At 28.8% G+C, this 24349-nt stretch overlaps 1 protein-coding gene and 1 long non-coding RNA gene across 2 annotated transcripts in view; one reads left to right on the forward strand and one right to left on the reverse strand.

Annotated features, from left to right (window-relative positions):
- The window catches only part of LOC145284427 (uncharacterized), a 41962-nt gene extending 17876 nt beyond the window's left edge, over positions 1–24086 (reverse strand). The window contains exon 1 of the long non-coding RNA XR_013868825.1: positions 23985–24086. This is a non-coding gene — a long non-coding RNA (uncharacterized LOC145284427). The remainder of the gene's footprint in view (positions 1–23984) is intronic.
- Positions 14543–24349, forward strand: part of LOC145284425 (regulator of microtubule dynamics protein 1-like) — an 83791-nt gene continuing 73984 nt past the window's right edge. The window contains exon 1 of the mRNA XM_080133221.1: positions 14543–14961. Coding sequence (XP_079989347.1) covers positions 14854–14961 — 108 coding nt within the window. The 5' untranslated portion in view covers positions 14543–14853. The remainder of the gene's footprint in view (positions 14962–24349) is intronic.

Raw genomic sequence — 24349 nt, forward strand, 5'->3', positions numbered from 1 at the left:
ATCATCCCAACATGTGATAGCATGATACTTCCTCACTCATTGTTATGTCCTACCTCTACGGAAGTTGCACCGTTACCAAATATTTCATAGAGTTCAATTATTACATTTCATTTTATCATTTAGTTTTCTTAACAGTCATCTAATACCCATTCAATATGAACATAATTGAGTTTCGGTTTTCTTTGCTTCCATCAATTTTGATTAGTTGCTCAGATTCATTCCACTTTTTAACAGAATTAATTTGTGTGCAGTTTCAAAATTTCTTTCAAAATGGCGTCCATTCTTATTCGCTTCATTGATAAAAACGTGTTTTATAGGTACGTGCAAAATGAATGCCAATGCTCAAAATGTATAAACTTAAAAATTCACCAAAAATCAGAAATTTTTAATGAAATTTTCAGTATTTATCAAATAATGATCACAGAATATTAAGAACTAATTATTTTTATTTAAATCTTATTATTTTGTTTAAACAAAAAATACCTTTACTTAAGTTGTAATTTTAAGTAGTAAAAAAAAAAAAAAATGAATGAATTTATTTATTTTCTTTTATGAAAATAAAGCATTGTAAATTGTAACAATAAAAAAAAGAAAAAATAATGTTTTTCAGGAACATTACAAAAAACCTCCTAAATCCGTACTAACGAAATCGATATTACTTGAAGAAAATTTAATTTCTCAAACTAACGATATTACCATCGAATTAAGCATTGTTTATTTTATATTCTCACACAAAAAAGTTATCATTTTTAAGATTTACATTTTTAGAATACTTTTTATATGTAATATTCTAATATTTTCATTGCATGGATGATCGTGTAATCATAAGCGTAACATGATTTTTATATAATCTTGAAAAATAAAATAAAAAAATTTCAAAGCAGGAACACAAAAATAAATAAATTATAAAATTGTGAAAATTATACAAAGGTTTACTACAGGTATGTACGGATGCACGGCTCTGAAAAAAAAGAAAGAAAACCAGTCGGTTTTGTCCCTCCTTCCCCCTTCCTCCAAATACCTGACGTCATTTTCAGATACGCCTGTAGAATGTTTTATGTGCTTCCATACTTTTTTTGAATTTTGCCATCATGTTTTATTTGACATGATAAACAGACCTTGTTGCTATAACTGGCGCATTTTCGGATAATTATTGCCTTTTTTAGCAAAAGTTAAGTACATTTATTTCATTAATTCATTATCTTAATACTTTACCTTAATACTGGGAAATAATTCCAGAAAACATACTTAGCTTGCCAGAAAACTTGAACCACGATCTTTTTCCTAATGCATTTTTATGTGAAATGTAAGGTTTTTCAGATTTGCGATAAGATCTTTCCATGTATTTTTATTTTACACACTTTTTTTTCCTTGAGAGATTAACTTCAGGCTATAATCTTTCAAACACAATCAAAAAGTAATCGAAAATTAAAAAAAAAAAATGGTAATCGTGAAGAAAGAGAGAGCCTGTTTCCTCGGTTTGACTATAGGTGGAGTTACTGTCTGTTCACCCCGTTACGGAAGCACAAAATGTATATAATGCCACCCTTGAAATAAAAATAAATGTTTTGGTTATATTTTAATTTTAAACGTTTTTTTTTTGTTTTTTTTTGCAAACATATTTAAGTTTTATTTTTTTTTTTTTCAAACATGTTTACGTTTTTTTTTGTTTTTGCAAACATATAAGTTTTATTTTTTTCAAACATTTACGTTTTGATGCTTGTTTATTTTCAAACATTTACGTTTTTTTTTTGTTTTGTTTTTTTTGCAAGCATAAACTAAATGTTTTTGCTATATTTTTCTTTTAAACATATTTATGGGTACAACCGTTTTTCCGCGAGTATTTTTTACGCTCTTATGATTAAAAAAAAAAAAAAAAAAAATCAACGTTTTTTTTTTAAATCTTTTTTTATGAACCCCTCCCTTTTTTCTTACTTTTCTGCACTTATTTTACCTTTTCCGCGAGTAATTTGTTTATATATATATATATATATATATATATATATATATATATATATATATATATATATATATATATATTTGAAAAAGGATATTGTAAAACCTGAATCTTACTTGAAACTACAATTTAAAAATAGCGCGGTACAATAAGTGCATAAGCAAACTTTTCAAAAAGAAAAATATTTCCAAAATATTTAGTTTATGCTTGCAAAAAAAAAAAAAAAAAAAAAAAAAACTTAAATGTTTGAAAAAAAACAAAAAAAACAAGCCACGTAAATGTTTGGAAAAATAAAACTTAAATATGTTTGCAAAAACAAAAAAAAAAAAAACGTAAATATGTTTGAGGAAAAAACCCCAAACTTAAATATGTTTGCAAAAAGAAAAAAAAAAACATGTTTAAAATTAAAATATAACAAAAACATTTATTTTATTTCACGGGTGGCACATTTTGTGCTTCCGTAGCTGGGTGGACAGACAATATAGTCAAACGGAGGAAACAGGCTCTGTCTTTCTTCACGATTACAAAAAAAATTATGATAAGCCGGTGTTCAAAACCATGTCTCCTACCGAGTCAGCCATTAAAATGCGTATATAATGCTTGTTTTGTTGCGATATAACACTGTTATATTGCAAGCAATGAAGACAAAACAACATACAAGTGGATTTCACACATTATCTTTTAAAAGATCTTTTTGTTAATTTGCAACAAAAACAAAATAAAGGTCCTTTTGCAGTTTAAATCAACCAAAAATACTGGGACATTTGGGGCTTTACCGTCTATTTTTTAATAGTTTTTTTTTTTAAATTCCAATTTCACGATATCTTTTTCTTATTATTAAATTGTTAGGTAGAAGCACAGAATAGTAACAACCCTCCCTGCCCATGATCCACAATTTGTTCTAAGCCTTTTTTATAATAATTATATTTTTTATCATAATTATATTTTTTATCAGAATTATATTTTTATAATAATTAAATTTTTTAAATAATTATATTTATAATAATTATATTTTTATAATAATTATATTTTTAGAATAATTATATTTTCAAAAAATTATAATTTTTATAATAATTATATCTTTTTACTAATTATATTTTTTTATAATAATTATATTTTTTTATTAATTATATTTTTATAATAATTATATTTTTAACAATAATATATTTTTATAATACTTATATTTTTTATAATACTTATATTTTTCATAATCATTATATTTTTATCATAATTATATTTTATGATAATTACATTTTTTTAATAATTATATTTTTATCATAATTATATTTTTTATAATAATTATATTTTTCACAATATTTATATTTTTTAATGATTATATTTTTTATAATAATTATATTTTTTATAATAATTATATTTTTTAATAATTATAATTTCATAATAATTATATCTTTTTAATAATTATATTTTATGTAATAATTATATTTATTAAAAAATTATCTTTTTAGAATAATTATATTTTTTATAATAATCATATTTTTTATAATAATTATATTTTTATGATAACTATATTTTTCATAATAATTACATTTTTTATAATAATTATATTTTTATAATAATTATATTTTTTACATTAATTTTATTTTTTTAATAATTATAATTTTTATATTAAGTATATTTTTCATAATAATTATTTTTTAATAATAATTCTATTTTTATAATAATTCTAGTTTTTATAATAATTATACTTTTATTATAATAATATTTTTTACAACAATTATATTTTTCATAATAATTATATTTTTATAATTATTGTCTTTTTTATAAAAATAATATTTTCATAATTGAATTTTGTTAATAATATTTTTCATAATAATTATATTTTTAAATAATTATATTTTTGGTAATTATATTTTTTTTAATAATTATATTTTTATCATAATTATATTTTTTATAATAATTATATTTTTCACAATATTTATATTTTTAATAATTATATTTTTTATAATAATTATATTTTTTATAATAATTATATTTTTAATAATTATATTTCATGTAATAATTATATTTATTTAATTATTATATTTTTATAATACTTATATTTTTACATTAATCATATTTTTATGATAATTATATTTTTATAATAATTATATTTTTCATAATAATTACATTTTTTATAATAATTATATTTTTATAATTATTATATTTTTATAATAATTATATTTTTATTAAAATTATATTTTTTATAACAATTATATTTTTCATAATTATCATATTTTTATAATTATTGTCTTTTTCATAAAAATAATATTTTTATAATTGAATTTTGTTAATTATATTTTTCATAATAATTATATTTTTATCATAATTATATTTTTGTGATAATTATATTTTTTTAATAATTATATTTTATCATAATCATATTTTTTATAATAATTATATTTTTCACAATATTTATATTTTTCAATAATTATATTTTTTATAATTATTATAAATTTTTTAAAAATTATAATTTTTTAATAATTATATCTTTTTAATAATTATATTTTATGCAATAATTATATTTATTTAATTATTATATTTTTATAATAATTATATTTTTTACAATAATCATATTTTTTATAATAATTATATTTTTATAATTATATTTTTCATTATAATTACATTTTTTTATAATAATTATATCTTTATAATTATTATATTTTTATAATAATTATATTTTTTATAATAATTTTATTTTTTTAATGATTATAATTTTTATATTAATTATATTTTTCATAATAATTATTTTTTCATAATAATTATATTTTTATAATAATTATAGTTTTTATAATAATTATAGTTCTGTAATAATTATATTTTTATTATAATTATATTTTTTATAACAATTATATTTTTCATAATAATAATTATATTTTTATAATTATTGCCTTTTTTTATAAAAATAATATTTTTATAATTGAATGTTGTTATAATAATTTATTTTTTATAATATTATATTTCTATAATCATTATCTTTTTTCTAATAATTATATTTTTTATAATAGTTATATTTTTTATAATCATTATATTTTTCATAATAATTGTATTTTTATAATAATTATATTTTTTTAATAAATATATTTTTTATAATAATTATATTTGTTACCATAATCAAATTTTTTACAATAATCATATATTTTAGAATAATTATATTATTTATCATAATTATATTTTCATAATAATTACATTTTTTTAATAATTATATTTTAATAATAATTATATTTTTTATTATAATTATATTTTTTATAATAATTTTATTTTTCATCATAATTATATTTTTCATAATAATCACATTTTTTAAAATAATTATATTATTAATCATAATTTTTATTTATAATAATTATATTTTTTATAATAATTTTATTTTTGATAATAATTATATTTTTATAATAATAATTTCATAATAATTATATTTTTTATAATAATTATTTTTTTGTAATAATTATATTTTTCATAATAATTATATTTTTATAAAAATTATATTTCTTATAATAATTATATTTTTATAATAATAATATTTTATAATAATTACATTTTTTTAATAAATATAGTTTTTAAAATAATTATATTTTTTTACAATAATTAAATGTTTAGAATAATTATTTTATTTATAATAATTACATTATTTATCATAATTATATTTTAATAGTAATTTTTAATAATAATTATATTTTTTATAATAATCATATTTTTTATTATAATTATATTTTTTATAATAATTATATTTTTATAAGAATTTTATTTTTCATAATAATTATATTTTTTATAATAATTATATTTTTATAATAATTACACTTTTTCTAATCATTATATATATTATAATAATTATGTTTTTTATAAAAATTATATTTTTTCTAATAATATTATTTTTTCTAATAATTATATTTTTATAATAATTATATTATTTATCGTAATTTTATTATTTACCATAATTATATTTTTTATAATAATTATAGTTTTAAATTATAATTTCTACCATTAACAAATTGTAAAAATTATACAAACGTTCAGGATAGGAATGTATGGATGCCCGTCTGGGAATAAAAGAAAACTAGTACCCCCTTCCTCCCTTTTAATTACATGACGTAATTTTCACAGTCTTCCGACTGGCTGAAATTTTGGGCTTCAGTATATTCTGTGTTTTAAAAACTGTCGTTTGTTGCGCATTTGAGAACGGCAGAATCACTCGGTTTTCTGACTAATTAAGCTATTTTTTGTACAAACAAGGTGTTTTTATTTTTCAAATTTAATTCAATATCTTAGGACTTTACATTACTAATTATCTTTGAAATAGACCCAGACAATTAATATTTATCTTTTAAAGGATTTTTACAATGAATTTATTTAACTTCAAAATTTAGCTGAATTGGTTAGCTAGCCGTGAAAACATTTTACATAACTTATTTTTTTTTTATTTCACGTGTACAAACATGTTTTTCCTTTTGGAAAAAAAGTTTAGTCCTTAATCTTTCAAATACAATCAAAAAGTAGTCGGAAACCTACAAAATATTTATGATAAATTAGCTTTCAAAACTAGATCCCCCTATCTTTATTCGTTTGATTTTGCCCGTACCTAATTTTCATAGAAAATTGAAATGTAGAAATAGTCAATCTTCAGATTATAAGTTTGTTTTTTCAAACACAAAAAAAAATACTGGATATTTCTAGTGTCGATTTCGTAAACGTTACATAAGAAACAAATTTATTCTTCCATATAATACGGTTCCTACTTCTAATCTACTTTTTTATAATATACAATCATATATTACAAATCACATTGTTTAATCAGCTGCAAGAAAAACGCACTTATCAACGCTATATTTTTTTTTCTCAAGGCTTTTTGCCATTCACTTTCAATAAAATCTATTATTTAGAAAATTGATCAACTTCTTTTTCTCTTTTACTTTGTTTGCTTCATAACACATTAGAACAGCATTTTGTGTCGCTTATTGCCATTCGTACAAAACATATGCTAAATCGGCAATGCCTCAGGCACCATCTTTTTCAGTTGTAGATTTAATTCTTCTTAATTTCAGAACTAATCAAAACTTTTTTTTACGTGTTAACAGATATTCAATTCCAAAAATCGCGTAAATTGATTAAGTAGTGTTTTTTTAATTAAGAAAATCAAATTATATTAGGAAGCCATGTGAAGGTCAAAGACTCGTATATTGTGGAAAACATGAAACCAACATTTTGGTAAGTTTTCAATTTTTATGTTTCAAACACCTATTAATTGATGCAAAATTCACAAGGCGTTTCCAATATTTTGTCCAACCGCTGTATATGTATTCCTGTCAATGGTAAAGAGGAATTTGTGTCTTTACATTTTATATATTAAGAAGTAGCTTTCATATGCATGTGTGTGTGTGTGTGTGTGAGTGAGTGTGTGTGGCATGATGATCGTCCTCATCCTAGGGATGCTGCACACCATTTTCCAAGGTAAAGGTAAAAGGTTAAAGCCATATTCGGTGCAGCTTTTCATAAACTCTCCACCTAGAGATGGTGCACACCAAGTTGGCGTTCACCACCATCCCGGGGGCTGCCACCATGGTATCAACTAACTTCTTTTTTGTTAATTTGAATCAGATCACTCTCCTCCACCCCATCCCCATAACCAATGAAACAAATGATTCTTTGTAATTGTTTCAATCTTTATTTGTAACAAAATAAGCGTAAACTGTGATAGAATTTGTTTTAAAGTTGGATTTCAATCACTTCAGGAAGAAGTTAAAATTTTTTAAACATCTTAAGAAATAGTTGCTCTTACAACATCCACTTACTGTAAAGGTGCCTGTGAAGCGGTACCCGAGAATATAGCAAAGTCCTGCACAAAGTGCGGGTATCTTTGCTAGTATAAGATAATGACACTTAACGTTCAAAGCTAGAAAAAAGTATCCTCACAACATCATGCATACCTAACGACAAGAATGTTTTTGTTTCTTTAATTTTTAGAGGCTGAGGATTGCTCCATTATGCATAACGATGTAGCAGCAGAAATTCTTATTCTACGACAACTACGATAATTATCAGCAGCAGCCAACACTGATCTTGCAAACATCATCACAGCATTTTAGGCTGCTCTGTTCCTTCTACAACCACCAGCAGCTCCTGATTCTGCCACCGTCGTTGTCGTCGTCGTCGTCGTCATCATCATCATCATCATCATCATCACAACAACGACAGCAGTTCTTTTTCTAGAGGCATATTTTCGAAAGAAATGAAATGAAAATCCTCTGCTTTCTGGTGTCAAACCAACTCCTTCCTTTGGGAGGAGGGTGGATCATGATAAAAGATGTCTTCAATAAATTTCCAAACGTTTTTGTACAGGCATTTAAAATTGACGTAGACTCCTGAAAATTCAGTATGTTATTATTATACATCTCATGAGATGACGGACTAATTTTTAGGGTTTCAGGTTCAAACGAACAGCCACAGTCCAGACCTTGCTCCCTGTGAATTTTGGTTATTCCCTAAGCTCAAGGAAATCCTTAGAGGATATTGTTATGAGACAATTCAGTAGATGAAAGAGGCTGTGACAAGGGTCACTGACACGCTCACGCAAGAAGACTTCCATGGGTCCTCCCAGAAGTTGTTGGAACAGTACAAGTGCATTGCAGCCGGAGGAGATTACTTCGAAGGAGACTAGAGTTTCATGCATGTACTATCAGTAAAAGTGCCCATACGAAAAAAGTCTGGAAATTTATTGAAGGCACCTCGTATAATAGAACAGCGCCCATACCATCGCTCACGCTACACACAGCCATCATAGAATGAACTGCACTTTTGGTTTGGATTGGGATAAGAAGCTAAGAATCCATGCCGAGAAAATCGAAGATGAACACCTGATTCCTGGCTAAAAGAGACTTGTTCTCGATTCTTCACTGTGATGAGACCATCTTTAAAAAAGAAGAAGAAAAAGTTGAAGAATAAGAATATGAAAAAGATGGAAGGAAAAAGAAAATGAAAAAGAAAAAAATTACGATGACAACAAGAAAAGAAAAAGAAAAAGAAGCCAAAATAATAATGCCATCTCGTGGCACTCACAAAAATTTCATGACTAATTTATGAAAATAAACTTACTATTATTTGCTGTGTACTTTATTGATTTATTACATTTGAGTTAATCAACGTTTGTTTTCCTAAGACTTTTTTTCTTATATACTTTAATAACACAAAAATACATGGCAAAATATAATTTTGTTCTGGGATTGAGTTATGTTTAGAAAAAAAAAAAAAGATTCTGCTTTCATTGTTACTAGTGGGACCTGTGAAAATTCCACAACGGCATCTTGCATATGTAATATACTGTTGCTGAACATTCTGTGGACATTCAGTGTGGATGGAGACCTCACGATATTATTGTAGCCCTTTTGTTAAAACTGTAAAAGTAATTATCTAATTTTTATTATTGGAAACCTTTTAAGATGAGCAATTTATACATTTATTTATTTTTTTACAAAGGAGTCACAACTTATCAAGGCCCGGAAGCCACTTGAAAATAAGGGTTAATGAGTGTACAATAGTCGATGGGATAATATCGTCATAATTGTTAGTAGTGAAAATTTGCTAAATTGGAATACTTAAGGGGACGGTTCAACAAGAATTTATTTACATTGGACTTGAAGACGACCAAATCGTAGTTAGCTGGAAAACAGGAAAACAGAAGAGAGTTCCACAGGCGTGCAGTACTAAGAAAGAAGCTTTGTTCATGGAATCTCCATTTAGGTTTAGGTACAGATAAAGAGTGTGGGAAATTATTGATAGTGGTTTCAGCTAGACGAGTGTTTTTCATGAAAGTTTGACGAGGGAGGGACCATAGATTGGAGCTCAGACGAGCACTTGCCATGAAAATACTAGTAAAGCAGACAGGCTCGCAACATCTTTTCTGTTGGAAAGAGGTTGCAGAGAAATGAAAAGGGCATTCCCTGCAAGGCTACGAAGTCTATTTTGAACTAGGTCAAGGCAGGATAAGACTTTCTAGCAGCTCCTGCCCAGATGTAGCAACAGTATTCCATTCTTGGACATACTTGGCTTTTATATAGATAGATATTTATTAAATCCCCACACTAACGTACTGTACTTGCAATAACTCTTATCCCTGAGTGGCTTCCGGGCCTTGATAAGTGGTGACTACCTTGTAAAAAAAGAAAAAAAAAGAGAATTACATCAACATTAAGATATCTAATGGAGTGGTAGATGGATCCTACCATTTTCCAGAGACCTTGGCAACAGATTTGATGTGCGTGTTTCATTTCAGAACAGGAGTAAAAGCCAGACCCAGAAGCTTGTCAAAACATAGAGCCTCCCCAAGACGAGAGCCATTCATTTGATGGGGATCAGAGTGTTGATGATGTAAAGATAGAAGCTTGGTTTTAGATGCATTAAAAGTAATTAACCACCTCTTTCCCCATTGTACCATGTACTCAAGATCAGAGAAGAGAGAATCAGATAGAACTTGGTCATTTACGGCCTTTGATGTTCTGCCATAGATGGTAGTGTTGTCAGCATAAATGTCTACAAATGATCTTAGGATGTGATTTGGAAGATCATTGATGTAGATCAGGAAGGGACTCCAGCATTAACACTAATATTTATTTGCAGACGATGATCCTCATCTTCTAATTGGCGTTTCACGTTTTGGACAACTATTCCTCTGGCTTTCGTCAGGTAGTAAACCGTGACGGGATAGGAATGCTGAGTCTCTGAACTGTACCCTCAGTAATTACTGCCTTCCATAGTTTTTGTCGTCTCACCATGTTTTGGCCTACTAAACCTTTGGCTGGCTTTGGATAGGATGGAAACTGCTATCTTCAGACAATGCCCACCTGTAACTGTAGAGATTTAACATCTCTATCCACTGTGCCATGGGCAATCAAGGTTGAATTTTTTGGTCTTATATATCCAAGTTTTTCTGTTCTTATCTGGTCTTCCATAGTCGGGTCCGTACCGAATGTTATATTATTTTTATTATTGGAATCTTTTGAGATGAGCAATTTATTTATTTGTGGACTTTTATCCTCATCTCCTACTTGTTGTTTGACAATGTTGCGGCCAACTATTCGGCCAACGGTTGACCACCTGACAAAGGCCAGAGGAATAGTTAGTCAAAACGTTGTGAAACAACGACTAGAAGATGAGGATAATAGTCCGCAAATAATAAATAAATAAATGTATTCATCTAAGTAATTTGGTTAAGGTAGTGTCAGAATATATCTGGTTATTATGATTTATCTCCAATATCCACGTGATCGTTCATACTGTAAAAACAAAATGGCTGACATAAGACGAAGTTGACACTATCTGTGTTTTAAACTAGAAAACACTTTAAAATAAATTAAAGAACAAAAATTTAGGTAGATAAAAGTATAACTTATCTTGCCTTTGGTAACATTTATTTATTGTATATTTGTTTTTTTTGTTTGTTTTTTTTCAAACCCTTTTTTGTTTTCTTGGCTCTTGTTAAAAAATGTCCATATCTTCTTTTCAAATTTTATTTTTTTAGTTTATAGAATGGAGTCAGATAAACTTTTGGAATTTTATCTTCAATTGCCTCCTTTACAAGACTGCCTTTACAAACCAACAGATTCTGACTATGACCAACCACATAAGAAGGTAAAGAAATATAATATTTCTTAATTTTTGAGATGAGGATTGATAACTTGTTTTATTCAGATTGTTTAGACTACTGTCCTCATCCTAAGTGTTCTAACGATTTTGATTTGTTGGAAACAAAAAAAAAACATTCTTTTCACTATTCATCAACAATAGCCAAAGTGTCAGACTACACCTAAAGAAGCCGAGATTTGTAGCAGTCACGATGACAAACTATTTCTCTTGTGGATTAATGCCCCCTTGTTGACTGATGCGGCCATGCACTCACCAGTCAGCTACCAGGGCGCATTAATCCTATATGTCCCTTAAGGAACTAATTATCCCTGTCAGGAACTAGCCAGGAGCCAGCAGAGGAGCTCAGACCACCAAAGACAGGCCTCTCTCCTCTCACTGTCTGTCCACTGAATCACCCAAGGCTGTGACTACTTCACTGAAAACCTCCACTGGACAACCTGGGGATACTTTTCTGGGATAAGTTTCTGCCTCTCAATACGAGAACATCCTAGAACTTTCTATTCCTTTTCTTTCACCTCGAACACAGTCCTTCTTCTGTCGAAATAAACCCTTTCATTGTTTTGTTCTAAAAAGAGATGTTGGTTAATTATTCTGTGTTTCAAATTAATCTTTTATTAGGGTTTTGTTCACTAACGTATAAAAACTACCTAAACGTTTATATCAGTCGAAAGGTTGTTAGAATAACACCCTAGATGAGAACAGTGGTCTGGACAATGATACATATTGTTAATCCTCATGTAAAAACAAAATCAAAAACATTATATCAAATCGATACGAACCTGAATACAAAAATGAAAACGATTCAACACTCTTTCCATTTCGTAAACATATCACACTTTTGGTTTGTCAGAAAAAAATGAAAAACGTTATTTCAACCATTTGATCAATGAGAGTCATTTGCAAGACACACCTGAAGAAGGATGGAGGTTGCATCAAGCAAAACGTTATGAGAATAACACCGAAGATGAAAACACTATTCCAACAATCTAAATAATACAAAAAAGATTTATCATTTTTAGCTAAGCAAGAAGAATGTCTTAATAGATTAAATTACAGTAGTGATGGTGGTTTATGACTAGGGCTGTGACAACAGCATATTCTTTTCATTGTTTTGACTCTCAAGCGTGTATCCGTTGATATCTTATATGCTTTTATATAGAGTGATGTGGTTCTCAGTTGATTAACTGTGTCTAGCCATGTTCGATATATACTCGAGAGTCAAAACTATGAAAAGAATATGCTGTTGTCATAGCCATAGTTATGACCCAATGCGTCACAGGTATGTCTTCTATATTTTAATCATTGTAGAAATACCACAGTTAATAACGAAACTATTTCCTTGATAAGTTTGGCTTCAGAACGATTGTTTTTGGTGAAAGCTAAATATCCTTAAAACGTGGCATGCTATCTTGTGTTAACTACCTTTCTCAAACTGCACTGACCGCCCAAACCATCTGAATTGGGAAGGGCACACAGTATGGTGTTCTTATGCTATGGGCGCAGAATCTAATCTGAAGACCCCAAATATATTTTGGTGAAATTTATATCATATGTATAAATTTTTTAAGAAGAGACAATAGAAAATCTTGAATCTTTAAGTGCCTCTAAGCGAGTTATGGCGGCAGAATCCCTTAAACTTCTAAATAGGTTTATCCAATTTTGCTCAAATGTAAAGCAAATGGATAAGACACTAATTTTGAGAGTTTAAAAACTTTTCAGCTTATCCATGAGATAGATAGATAGATAGATAGATAGAGAGATAGATAATAAAGAGAGGGTAAAGGAGGAATATAACGAACAGAAAGTGACTAATTTGCAACAAAAAAATTAACTGTCTTTAAAAACGAACATTTTTCTGATTCAAACAAAAGGTTTTTTCTAGTTTATTTACATTTTTTTTTCAGACTGTTTTCTTCCTTTCAGTAATTGATATATCGTTTTGGACATTTTGCACTTCGGCCTTCTTCAAATGCCTTGTGTCAAACACATGGCTGCGCCGACTATTACATTGATTAAAGTTTGCAGATTATCTTGTTCAAGCGTGTGAAAAGGCAGAGAGGAGATTTAATAAGTTAACTGATTTTTGGGGGGTTGTTTTGTTTTATGGCATATCAACCCTTTTCAATCATTAAAAGAAAATAAGAATTAATTTCGGAAATCGTTTGAAATTATACAAATGAAAACTGCCAAATGTAAATAATAAATAATTTAAAAATAATTTCGTAAAATTTAAATAATTTTAATATATTTTCGAAGTTCTTTTTTTTCCAAAAAAAAATCGTATAAATCGGCAACGTTTGTGACCCAAAAATAAATATTTTCTTTCATCATTCCAGTATATTTTAATAAGTAAAAACAATAAGATGTACCCCCCCCCCACAAAAAAAAAAAATTCTGATAAAATCGCGTTGGGGGTGGGGGCAAAATATGAGATTTTTTTTTTTGCATATTATTTTAGTGCTGAATCCCGCAATTTTGGAAAAAAAGATTTTATGTTTAAAGTTTTTATATCTTCAGTTATTTATTCATGGTGTTTGATTTGATTGTTTTGTAGAGGAAATTTTTTTTTGTTGTTTTTGTTTTTGACTTTGCAGAACATGATTGAGTTTTGCAAAGAAAAAAGAAGTAAACAATAATATCAATGTTTAGTGCATTTTAGGTAAGGAAGCTGGTATCTTCAGACAACCTGATCTGAAAAAAAAAAAAAAAACGACCACTAGCTTGAAAATAGAACAGACTCTATCGAGCACGATTTGTCTGTCACTAATATCTCTTTATCTATCTAAAATGTTTACACATCAACAAGGTCCTTCCTACGTTTCATATTTCAACTAATAGGAAATGAGATTTAGGGATTGTCTTCCTTACCGTTTGTTTATAGCTAAACCTAAGGATGGTTACATGTTAATGTTATTTTTTTTTTTATCCGGTAGAAAAAAAAAATGAACTCATTACGGTTTAATATTTAAAACTACATCAACTAGTTGGGAATTAAGGAAAATAATCCCATAATAAACGATTTTTTTAACGGTGAATATTGCAATTTATATTATCTTAATCTCGTTTAAATACCAAAGTTCAGATACCAGAACATAGTGTGTTAAGAAGAAAAAAAAAGGAAAAAGCTAAAAGAAAGTTCGTGTCCTTTCTGCTTTCTCCTGTTCTTACGAAAGCAGATGACGGTTTTGTAGTGGAACTCTCGTGCGTAGGAGACACAAAACTCAACTCATAAAAATCGACTAAAAAAAAAAAACACAAAAACAAAGATGAGTCCTTTCGTCGGACAATTTCGACTTTTTCTCACTCCACTATTTCGGTATCAAGCTGTGCTGGTCTATTTGAAACCGACTCTCACCTTCCAACATATAAACAAGGTTCGTTATGGTTTTAAGACATTATTATTATTATTTTTTTTTTTTTTTTAGTAAAAGATACAATTAATATTCCTTCATTGTTTACACAATCTACAAAATAAAACATAAATGTTATCGTTTATTCATCGGTGTCATATTAAATCGTGTTGCATGGAATTATGATTGGGAAAGATGCGCTGAAATATCCAGCCCTAACTTTTTTCTAGCTCGTCCCTAGAAAATTAGTTTTATATTTATTTTTGCGATTTTGTAAAAAAAAGAAACCATGTTTATAATGTGAGCATCAACCTTGAGATTTTTTAAAACTGGATTTCCCCCCTTTTTCACTCTTTACGTTTTGTTTGAAAAAAAAAAAAGTGGTAAATTCCTATTTCAATCACATAAATTACTTTGATTGCAAAAGGTTTTTGGTGTTACTTTCAAACAACTTTTGGTAAATCTTACTTGGTTTCCACCTTAACATTTTCCTTTAAAATGACGGCTTGAATTGGTTTTGGGGTATGCTGAAAACGAATATCGCATTTGAAAATGGCCACCACTTTCAACATAAGGAATTACATTGCTTAATACCCGGAAAACTATTTATTTGCGGAAAATTTAAATGCGCTATTCGTTTTCAGCATACCCAAAAACCTCTAAATGTTGTCATTTTAAAAGAAAATATTAAAGTTGAAACCAAGTAAAAATTTACCCAACTTTTTTTTTTTTTAAATGTAGTCACCACTTACCAAAGCCCAAAGGCCACTTGAGGATAAGGATTAATGAATGTAATGTGGTAGTGTGGTAATCGTTAATGGTGTAAATTGGGTAGAATTTGATTATTTATGGGGACAGCTCAACAAGAAGTTGTTTACATGGGATTTGAAGGCTACCATGTTGTAGTCGGCCGAGAAGCAGGCCAGTAGAACAGCGTTCCACATGCCGGTAGTTCTAGGAAAGAAACTTTGTTCATAGAACCTGTGTTTAGATTTAAGCACAGCTAGAGAGTAAGGGAAATCATATATAGTTGTTGTAACTGGTTGAGTGTTTTTTGTGAAAGATTGATATTAATTTACTTACACATTTTTTTTTATTGTTTTCGTTTTTTTTTCATTCAAAATTGGCCCACAACTAGTTTTTTGTTACTATTTTATTTTGTTTTTGATTCATTCGGATTTGTTTTTTCTGTGACTCGAAGGAAGAGTTCCTTAAATAAATAAATAAATAAATAAATAACTCCTGAAAAAAAACATATGAAAGGAACAGGTAAATAATTTGTATTTTTTAACAAAAGAAAAAAAGAAAAATAAATCTGCAAGAAATAATTATTACTTAGAGCAAGATAAATAACTTGTCTACAGGTTGAAACGAAAAAATTGTTGTCCTAAAGAAAACGACACTACAGCTTTATTGTTTAAACTTTTATCGAAAAAAATCAATTCCGGTAAATTTATTATGTAATAGAGCTGACATCTATTCAACGTAGACGCCTTCAGCCTCAATTACTGCCTCCATACAGTTCCGGAACTGGGAGCATGCCCTTTCCACAGGTGCCGGCGGATGGCAGCAATTAGGCTGGCTTTGGTGTTGTGGGAAGTCATGTTGGTGATGTTCTCAATGTATGACCAAACGAAGTTGACTAGCTGGTTCAGGTCGTGGGAGGAGAAGGGCCAGTGAGTGAAGGGTACAAAGTCGTAGCACTCCTTCTAAAGCCAAGCCTGGGTCTCTTTGGACTTGTTGGCCGGCGCCGAGATCTGCTGCCACACCCAGTGTCTGTCAGTTGCACCATCTTCAGCACATTCAGGTACACTTTGGTGTTGACTTTCAAGCCGAATTTGAAGATGTGAGGTGGCATGACGTGACCCTGATTTGAAATCATACCAAAGACCTTAACCGTGGATGATCTGTACAAAGTTGGATCTTGAATGCATCAGCAAGTTCCGAGAACATATACAAATAAGTCCTACACCATCCACTGATTATGTAATTCCTACATCTACGTACCTAGAAAACGATGCTATTAAACCTGACATAATAAGCAATAGGAGACAAGAGAAAGAAAGTAGAATGATGATGGGTTAAACTGAGCTGAAAAGGAAAAGATAATGAAATACTAAGATCTTATGTACGGCATGAAAAGAAACTGGAATCTTAGGGAGATCTCTATCGTTCCAATAATTATAGGAGAAACCAGACTCATCAAAAGTAATTTAAAAATCTGCCTGGCAAATATACCCGGTGAGCCAAGTGCAGGAGGTACAAAAAAATTGCACTTAAAGAGACAGTTACAATCTTAAAATGATCTCACAGTTTTAATGTCTGAGTGTATGAGATAGCAGACGAATGTCTTGCATCTGGTAGGATGCCCCATCGTCAACTTGAACAAAGTGATAAGAAAATTAAAAAAAAAAAAGAGACAATAGATCCCAATCACAATGTTGCATAAAACAACGTATCTGCAATTAATTCTTCAAAAAATGTAAGAGTCTGATGGATTTGAAAATGTCATGTGGCTGTTAAATTTTAACCATGTTGTTACATTTCAACCACTTGGACCTACATGTCTGGTACCGTCGCAGGAACAAACATAACTCAATCCTAGAACTAAAATATTTTAACATGTATTTTGTGTTATTAAGTATATTGGAAAAAAGTTTTAGGAGAACATGTTGATAAACTTGCATTTAATATAATAACTCTTGTGTTTCCCTAGTTTATATTTGTAAGTTATAGCTGTATTAACAAAAGCTATTTAAAAAAAATCTGTTTTGTTAATCAGGGCAAAATATTTCTTTTGTTTTTTTTTACTTAATGTAGAAAATACCTTAATAATAGATTTTTTTTTTTTTAAATTGCAGTATCAATTTCTATATTTTATTTGATAAAAAATATATATTATTACTTATAAATCTGGTCAGAATTTATTAAGGTATTTATTAGATACGTGCAAAAATGAATGCTGATGCTCAAAATGTATAAACATTTTGACTTCTCCCTTTTTATTAAAAATTCACCAAAAATCAGGAAATTAACCAATTTTAATGAAATTTTCAGTATTTATAAAATAATGATCACAGAATATAATGAATCCATTATTTTTATTTGAATCTTAGTGGAAATGTATTATTTTGTTTACACAAAGAACAGCTTTACTTTAAGTTATGGTTTTCAATAGGAAAAAAAATGAATTCATTTATTTTTGCTTTTTTATGAAAATAAAGCATCATAAATTGTAACAATAAAAGAAGAAAACAATTTATTTTTTCAGGAACATTACGAAAAAAGCCCCTAAAGTCTGTATTAATGAATTCGATATAATTTAAAGAAAAATTAATTCCTCGAACTACCGATATTATCATTGAATTAAGCATTGTTTATTTAATATTTTCATACAAAAAAAATTATAATTGCAAAAAATATTTCAACGTTTTTTTTTAGATTACATGTTTTGTGTAATTTTTATAATATTCTAATATTTTCCTTGCTTGAATGAACGTGTAATTTTCAGCATAACATAATTGTTATATCATTTTGAAAAAAAAAAAATTTTTATTTAAAAGCAGGAACATAAAAAAATATTTAATTAAAATATGGTCAAAATTATATAAACGTTCATGATAGGAATGTATGGATGCACAACTGGAGGTGGGTGGGGGAAGAAAACCGGCACTCTCTAACTCTCTCCAACTACCTGACGTCATTTTCAGACAGCCTTTTGACTTTCTGACATTTTAGGCTTCCATAGAATGCATTCTTAGACAACTTCGTTTATTTTGTTTGTGTGAAGCCAGAATCTCTCACTTTTGGGGGCTAATTAAGCTATTTTTTACAAACAAGGTGCTTTTTTAAATATAATTCAATATCTTAGGACTTTACTAATTATTTTTGAAATAGACCCAGAAAACTAATATTTATCGTTCAAAGGATTTTTACAATGAATTTATTTAACTTCAAAATTTAGTTGAACTTGTCAATTTCTGAATGTCACAGTGAAAACATTTTTCATTATAACTTTTTTTTCACGTGTACAAATATATTTTTCCTTTTTGGAAATGAACTTTAGGCTTTAATCTTCCACATACAATCAAAAAGTAGTCAGAAACCTACAAAAAAATTATGATAAACCGACTTTCAAAACTATGTCGCGTCGCCCTATCTTTATTTCGCCATTTTTGCTCGTACCTAGTATTTATTTACATGTGCACCGTAATGAATTATCTCCCTTTAACCTGTTTATTTATATGCGTCAAAATGATGAATTTTTTTTTTAAATATTAAAACTGCTAAATTTTTTAACCAATTTGTAAGCCACATGTTGTAAAACCGAAGATTTTTATGCAGACGATGCTATTTCTTCAGATAATGGTACAAACAAGAGATTTAGTTTTTGGTTTTTATATTTCTTCTAGCAACTATCAATTTTCTGTGTTGAAAGTAATTTGAAATTTTAAAGTGAAAAATCAACCTGCTCTATTGTTCATGTAGAAAACAAAATTATTATAGAGAAATAGATTTAATTTATAAATGAGTTGTTGTCTGCGGAAAAATATTGAACGGTTGTAAGGATATGTAATAATACATAAATACACAAGGAAATATTATTTGGATTCATCGGACTACTGTTCTCCTCTTGAGTGTGTCCATGAATCCAAATAATACGAATAACCAATCCTCATCTCAAAAATTCAGACACGTCACACAAGGAAATAGTTCTAAAATGGGTTCTAAACAAAGCGTACAGTTGTTTTCATTGCAATAAAAACACACATTTCAAAGGCAAACATTAGAGCAATGCACAATGACATAACAGATGAATAATAATTTACAATAGCATCGCATGGTTCATTGAACATCGGCGGAACATCAGGTGAACCCATTAGAATGATAATCTATGAGCAAAGTTGTTCGGATTTAAAAAGCTTGTTCAATTATCAGAGCTTGGGAAGCAGCAGACAGTACCATACAATGAGTAGATTTTCATTTCTTAATTTCACTGCATGGGTGTAGTGAGAGTATAAATTTGAATGCCAGAAGTGGCCTCTGTAGTAAAACAAAATATGTATCCAAAGGGTTAAGTCCAAAAAGACGACAGAAGTGAACTTAGTTTACCTAAATAGGGAACGGAAGTCACTAAACATGAAACGAAATACTAAATCGACAAAATTCCATTTATTTATTTTAAGAAATTTTTTTATACAAATGTTTCAAATAAGTTTTTTTATTATAACACAAAACATGTTAAAAACACTTTCATACATTATTTATGACATAAAATTCTGTAATAAAACTCGTGAAAGACATAAATATATTTCACAAGACACCATTTATAGAAATGTGAAAAATAAAAAATTTCTTTTTTTAAAGGTTAAAAATTGTTATTATTTTTAATTGTTAAAACTAAAATAGTTTTTTTAAAATAAATTATTTCCATATGATTTTGTATTTCGTTTCATGTTTCAATTTCGTTCTATATTTAGATAATGTGAGTCAACTTCTGGCGTCTTAACTTTGAGTCCTGAATTTTTGGACTTAACCATCCAAAGGAGATAAACTCTAGGATTTAACTCAGCAATGTTCAGACCTTTCTAAGCCCATTTTATTTGTACAAGTTCAATTTACACATAGTTTTTGCCATAACAATATTTTCTTTTTATAAAAGGAAAAGGTAGTCTGTTTGAAGCGTTGCTGGCAAACAAATACATAAATGTATAAGAAGGCTGTAGCAATGTAGAATATTGGGATATTGGAGTGATGTGACATATGAATAAAAATGGGCAAATGAACAAAGGTCATGTTGAAATCATAAATCTTTGTATATCTATTTTTCAAAATCATTCACATATATTAGTCAGTAAATATGGACTTTCTATTTAATATAACAGGAATGTAAATGTCTTTGGTAATTTTGAGAGTGAAACTCTTTTATTTTTTGCTGTATTGTAGGGGATGACGGATTGTATTTTAAAAATCAAGCATGGACCTCGCACTGTGTTTCCATGAGAATCAAACAATAAGCAATAGGAAATGATGTTGATTCTAACAATTTGAGCTGTTTCCCCATAAAATTTGAACCAAGTTTCCCCCCATAAAATTTGAACCAAGTTTCCCCCCCATAAAATTTGAACCAAGTTTCCCCCCATAAAATTTGAACCAAGTTTCCCCCCATAAAATTTGAACCAAGTTTCCCCCCATAAAATTTGAACCAAGTTTCCCCCCATAAAATTTGAACCAAGTTTCCCCCCATAAAATTTGAACCAAGTTTCCCCCCATAAAATTTGAACCAAGTTTCCCCCCATAAAATTTGAACCAAGTTTCCCCCCATAAAATTTGAACCAAGTTTCCCCCCATAAAATTTGAACCAAGTTTCCCCCCATAAAATTTGAACCAAGTTTCCCCCCATAAAATTTGAACCAAGTTTCCCCCCATAAAATTTGAACCAAGTTTTCCCCCCCCCATAAAATTTGAACCAAGTTTTCCCCCCCCATAAAATTTGAACCAAGTTTTCCCCCCCCATAAAATTTGAACCAAGTTTTCCCCCCCATAAAATTTGAACCAAGTTTTCCCCCCCATAAAATTTGAACCAAGTTTCCCCCCCCCATAAAATTTGAACCAAGTTTCCCCCCCCCCATAAAATTTGAACCAAGTTTTCCCCCCCCATAAAATTTGAACCAAGTTTCCCCCCCCCCCCCCCCCCCCCATAAAATTTGAACCAAGTTTTCCCCCCCCATAAAATTTGAACCAAGTTTTCCCCCATAAAATTTGAACCACGTTTACCTATCTAAATATCTAGTAAAGGGAGTTGAACTCCAGAAAAGAAGACATAATCTGTTGTAACAGAGTTTATCACAAACTACATTATAATCTTGAACAACAAAGTTTATTTCCTTTTCTGCAGGCAAACATAATGGGAAATAGAAAAAGAAACAGTTTTTAGTTCAGCTTTTGACTAACTGTTCTCAACGCAAGTACTTCTACTTAATGTATCATAACTTTGTTCATCTAATGAGTCCAAATTTTATTGGAAAATATTCTCTTACACCACCACCTCCTTTTGAGATTTCACTTCCTTTAGATTACATACTTCTGTAGAGGAATTGCTAATACACCAGTGGGTTACTTCCCCTTGGGCAGAGAGTCCCAATGGGACATGAAACGATGCTTTCCCCACATGGGTGAATATCCTAGACCCCATACTAACATTGTATTGTAAAGACCACCACGCGAGTGTAAAACCCTTCTGTCACTCGCCTTTGTTACATTTGTCAATGTGTGAATAAAACGTGTGTGTAATGTATTTGGTCATATTTTCGCCATATTCTGTTTCCTGCATCGCGTCAAGTTCCAGATGTTTTTCCTTTATGTAAGTGTGTTTAAAATAATAAAAACAAACACTTCTTTCCTTTTGGTTTGATGTCAAGGATTTCTTTATCTATTATTTGATGTAGCATTTTATACCTTCGTTAGTTAGATGAGTCCAAATATTGCAAGACAATATATTCTCCCTCAAAACACTAATTTCTCTTCTGATAAAGCAATTTCCTCCATCATCATCTTCATGTTCATCTTTGTCATCTTCTTCATCTTTGTCATCGTCTTCTTCTTTGTCATCGTCTTCATCAGCATCATCATCATCTTTATTTTCTTTGTCATCATCTTCTTACATGCTAACATGTATTAGACTACTTTAAACATTGCCTTCCAAACAAACCTGTCTCTGACCAGGTTTTTATTCATCTTCTTTTAAGTTCATCCTTATCATTTCTTCCCATGTTTTCCTTGGTCTTTGCTTGTGATCTGAACCTGCTACCTCAACTGTTCTACATCCATAAACCCAGGAACTCTCTTCTATTCTTTTAATGTGACCATACCATCGAAATAGGCTGTGTTGCATACCTCTATATCATCCAGATTTAACCTTACTCTGGGCTCAACAGATCTGAGTTTGTCTTTAACACTATTCACATTACATATCCATCTTATAATTTTCATAATTTCTATCCAAGTAACAAATGTTGTTTTATTATTTAAATAATAAAACAAAAGCAAAGGCTTCACATTTGACCTGACATTTTTTTGATGATTTCAATCTTTAATCTCTATTGTCATGCACATTTTTATTAAATGAAGATGATTGTTTTTTATTTATTTGGTCCCGTAGATCTCTCACTGCTGATTCAATCCTTTACCTGTATAAGAGCCAAGTACGTCCTAGAATGGAGTGCTGTTGCCACATCTGGGCAGGTGTTGCTTGGAGCATCTTATCTTGCATTGATAGAATTCAAAAGAGACATTGTAATCTAGTGGGCGACGTCCTTTTTTTCTTCTCTGCAACCTCTTTCCCACAGAAGAGACATTGTGAGCCTGTCCCTGCTCTATCGCTATTTTCATGGCAAGTGCTCGTCTTTAACACTATTCACATTACATATCCATCTTATAATTTTCATCATTTCTATCCATGTAACAAAAGTTGTTTTATTATTTAAATAATAAAACAAAAGCAAAGGCTCCAATCTATGCCCCCTGCCAAACTTTTACAAAAAATATTCGTCTAATTGAAACCACTATCAATAATTTCCTCCACTCTTTATCCATGCTTAAACCTAAACATGGATTCCATAAACAAAGCTTCTTTTTGAAAGCTGGTCACCTATGGAACTCTGTTCTGTTGGTCTGCTTTCCAGCTGACTACAATATTGTTATTTTCAAGTCCAACAGAAACAAATTCTTATTCAACCGTCGTCATAAATGATATAATTATACCAAATTACTTCTACAATCGATTATTACTCAACTGTCCCAATGACTACAATACACACATTAACCTTTATCCTTGAGGGGCCTCCGGGCCTTGATATGTCGTAACCCCTTTGTAAAACAAAGAAAAAAAATGTCATTATGAAGCCATCTTAGTAATCTAGCTAGTTTATATTAATAAATTAGTTAATTATTGGTTTTAACTAATAATTAAAAAATTGATAATTCTTTTTTCATTTGTCTCATTTCAAATTGATATAAAACAGTAGTTGTGGTCAATCTCAACTCACCTGATGGGGATCAAAGGTCAGCTCACTATATCAACTTGATGTTTTGTTGTTTGTCATAAAACTATCCTCATCCTCTTTTTTGACCTCTTCTATCAGTTTTGCTTTGGGCTATTATTTGAAAGGAGAACTCTCAACTTTCCAAGCTAAAAATAACGTTTTTTTTTTTCCTATTATCACCAAAGCATGTGAGAGGTCAACATTTTTTTTCTTCTTTTTCAATAGAGTTTTGTCAGAAAAGAAATTGTGTCTTCACTTAAAAAAGGGAAAGGCTTACACCTTTTTCATTATATAGTGTAGCAGTGAAGTGTTTGTAGAGTTATTTATTTTAATAGCTTTGCTGACATTTCAGGATGTTATTAATTTTA

Source organism: Euprymna scolopes, chromosome 9 (assembly GCF_053919585.1).
Source record: "Euprymna scolopes isolate OS-2025 chromosome 9, ASM5391958v1, whole genome shotgun sequence".
NCBI lineage: Eukaryota > Metazoa > Mollusca > Cephalopoda > Sepiida > Sepiolidae > Euprymna > Euprymna scolopes.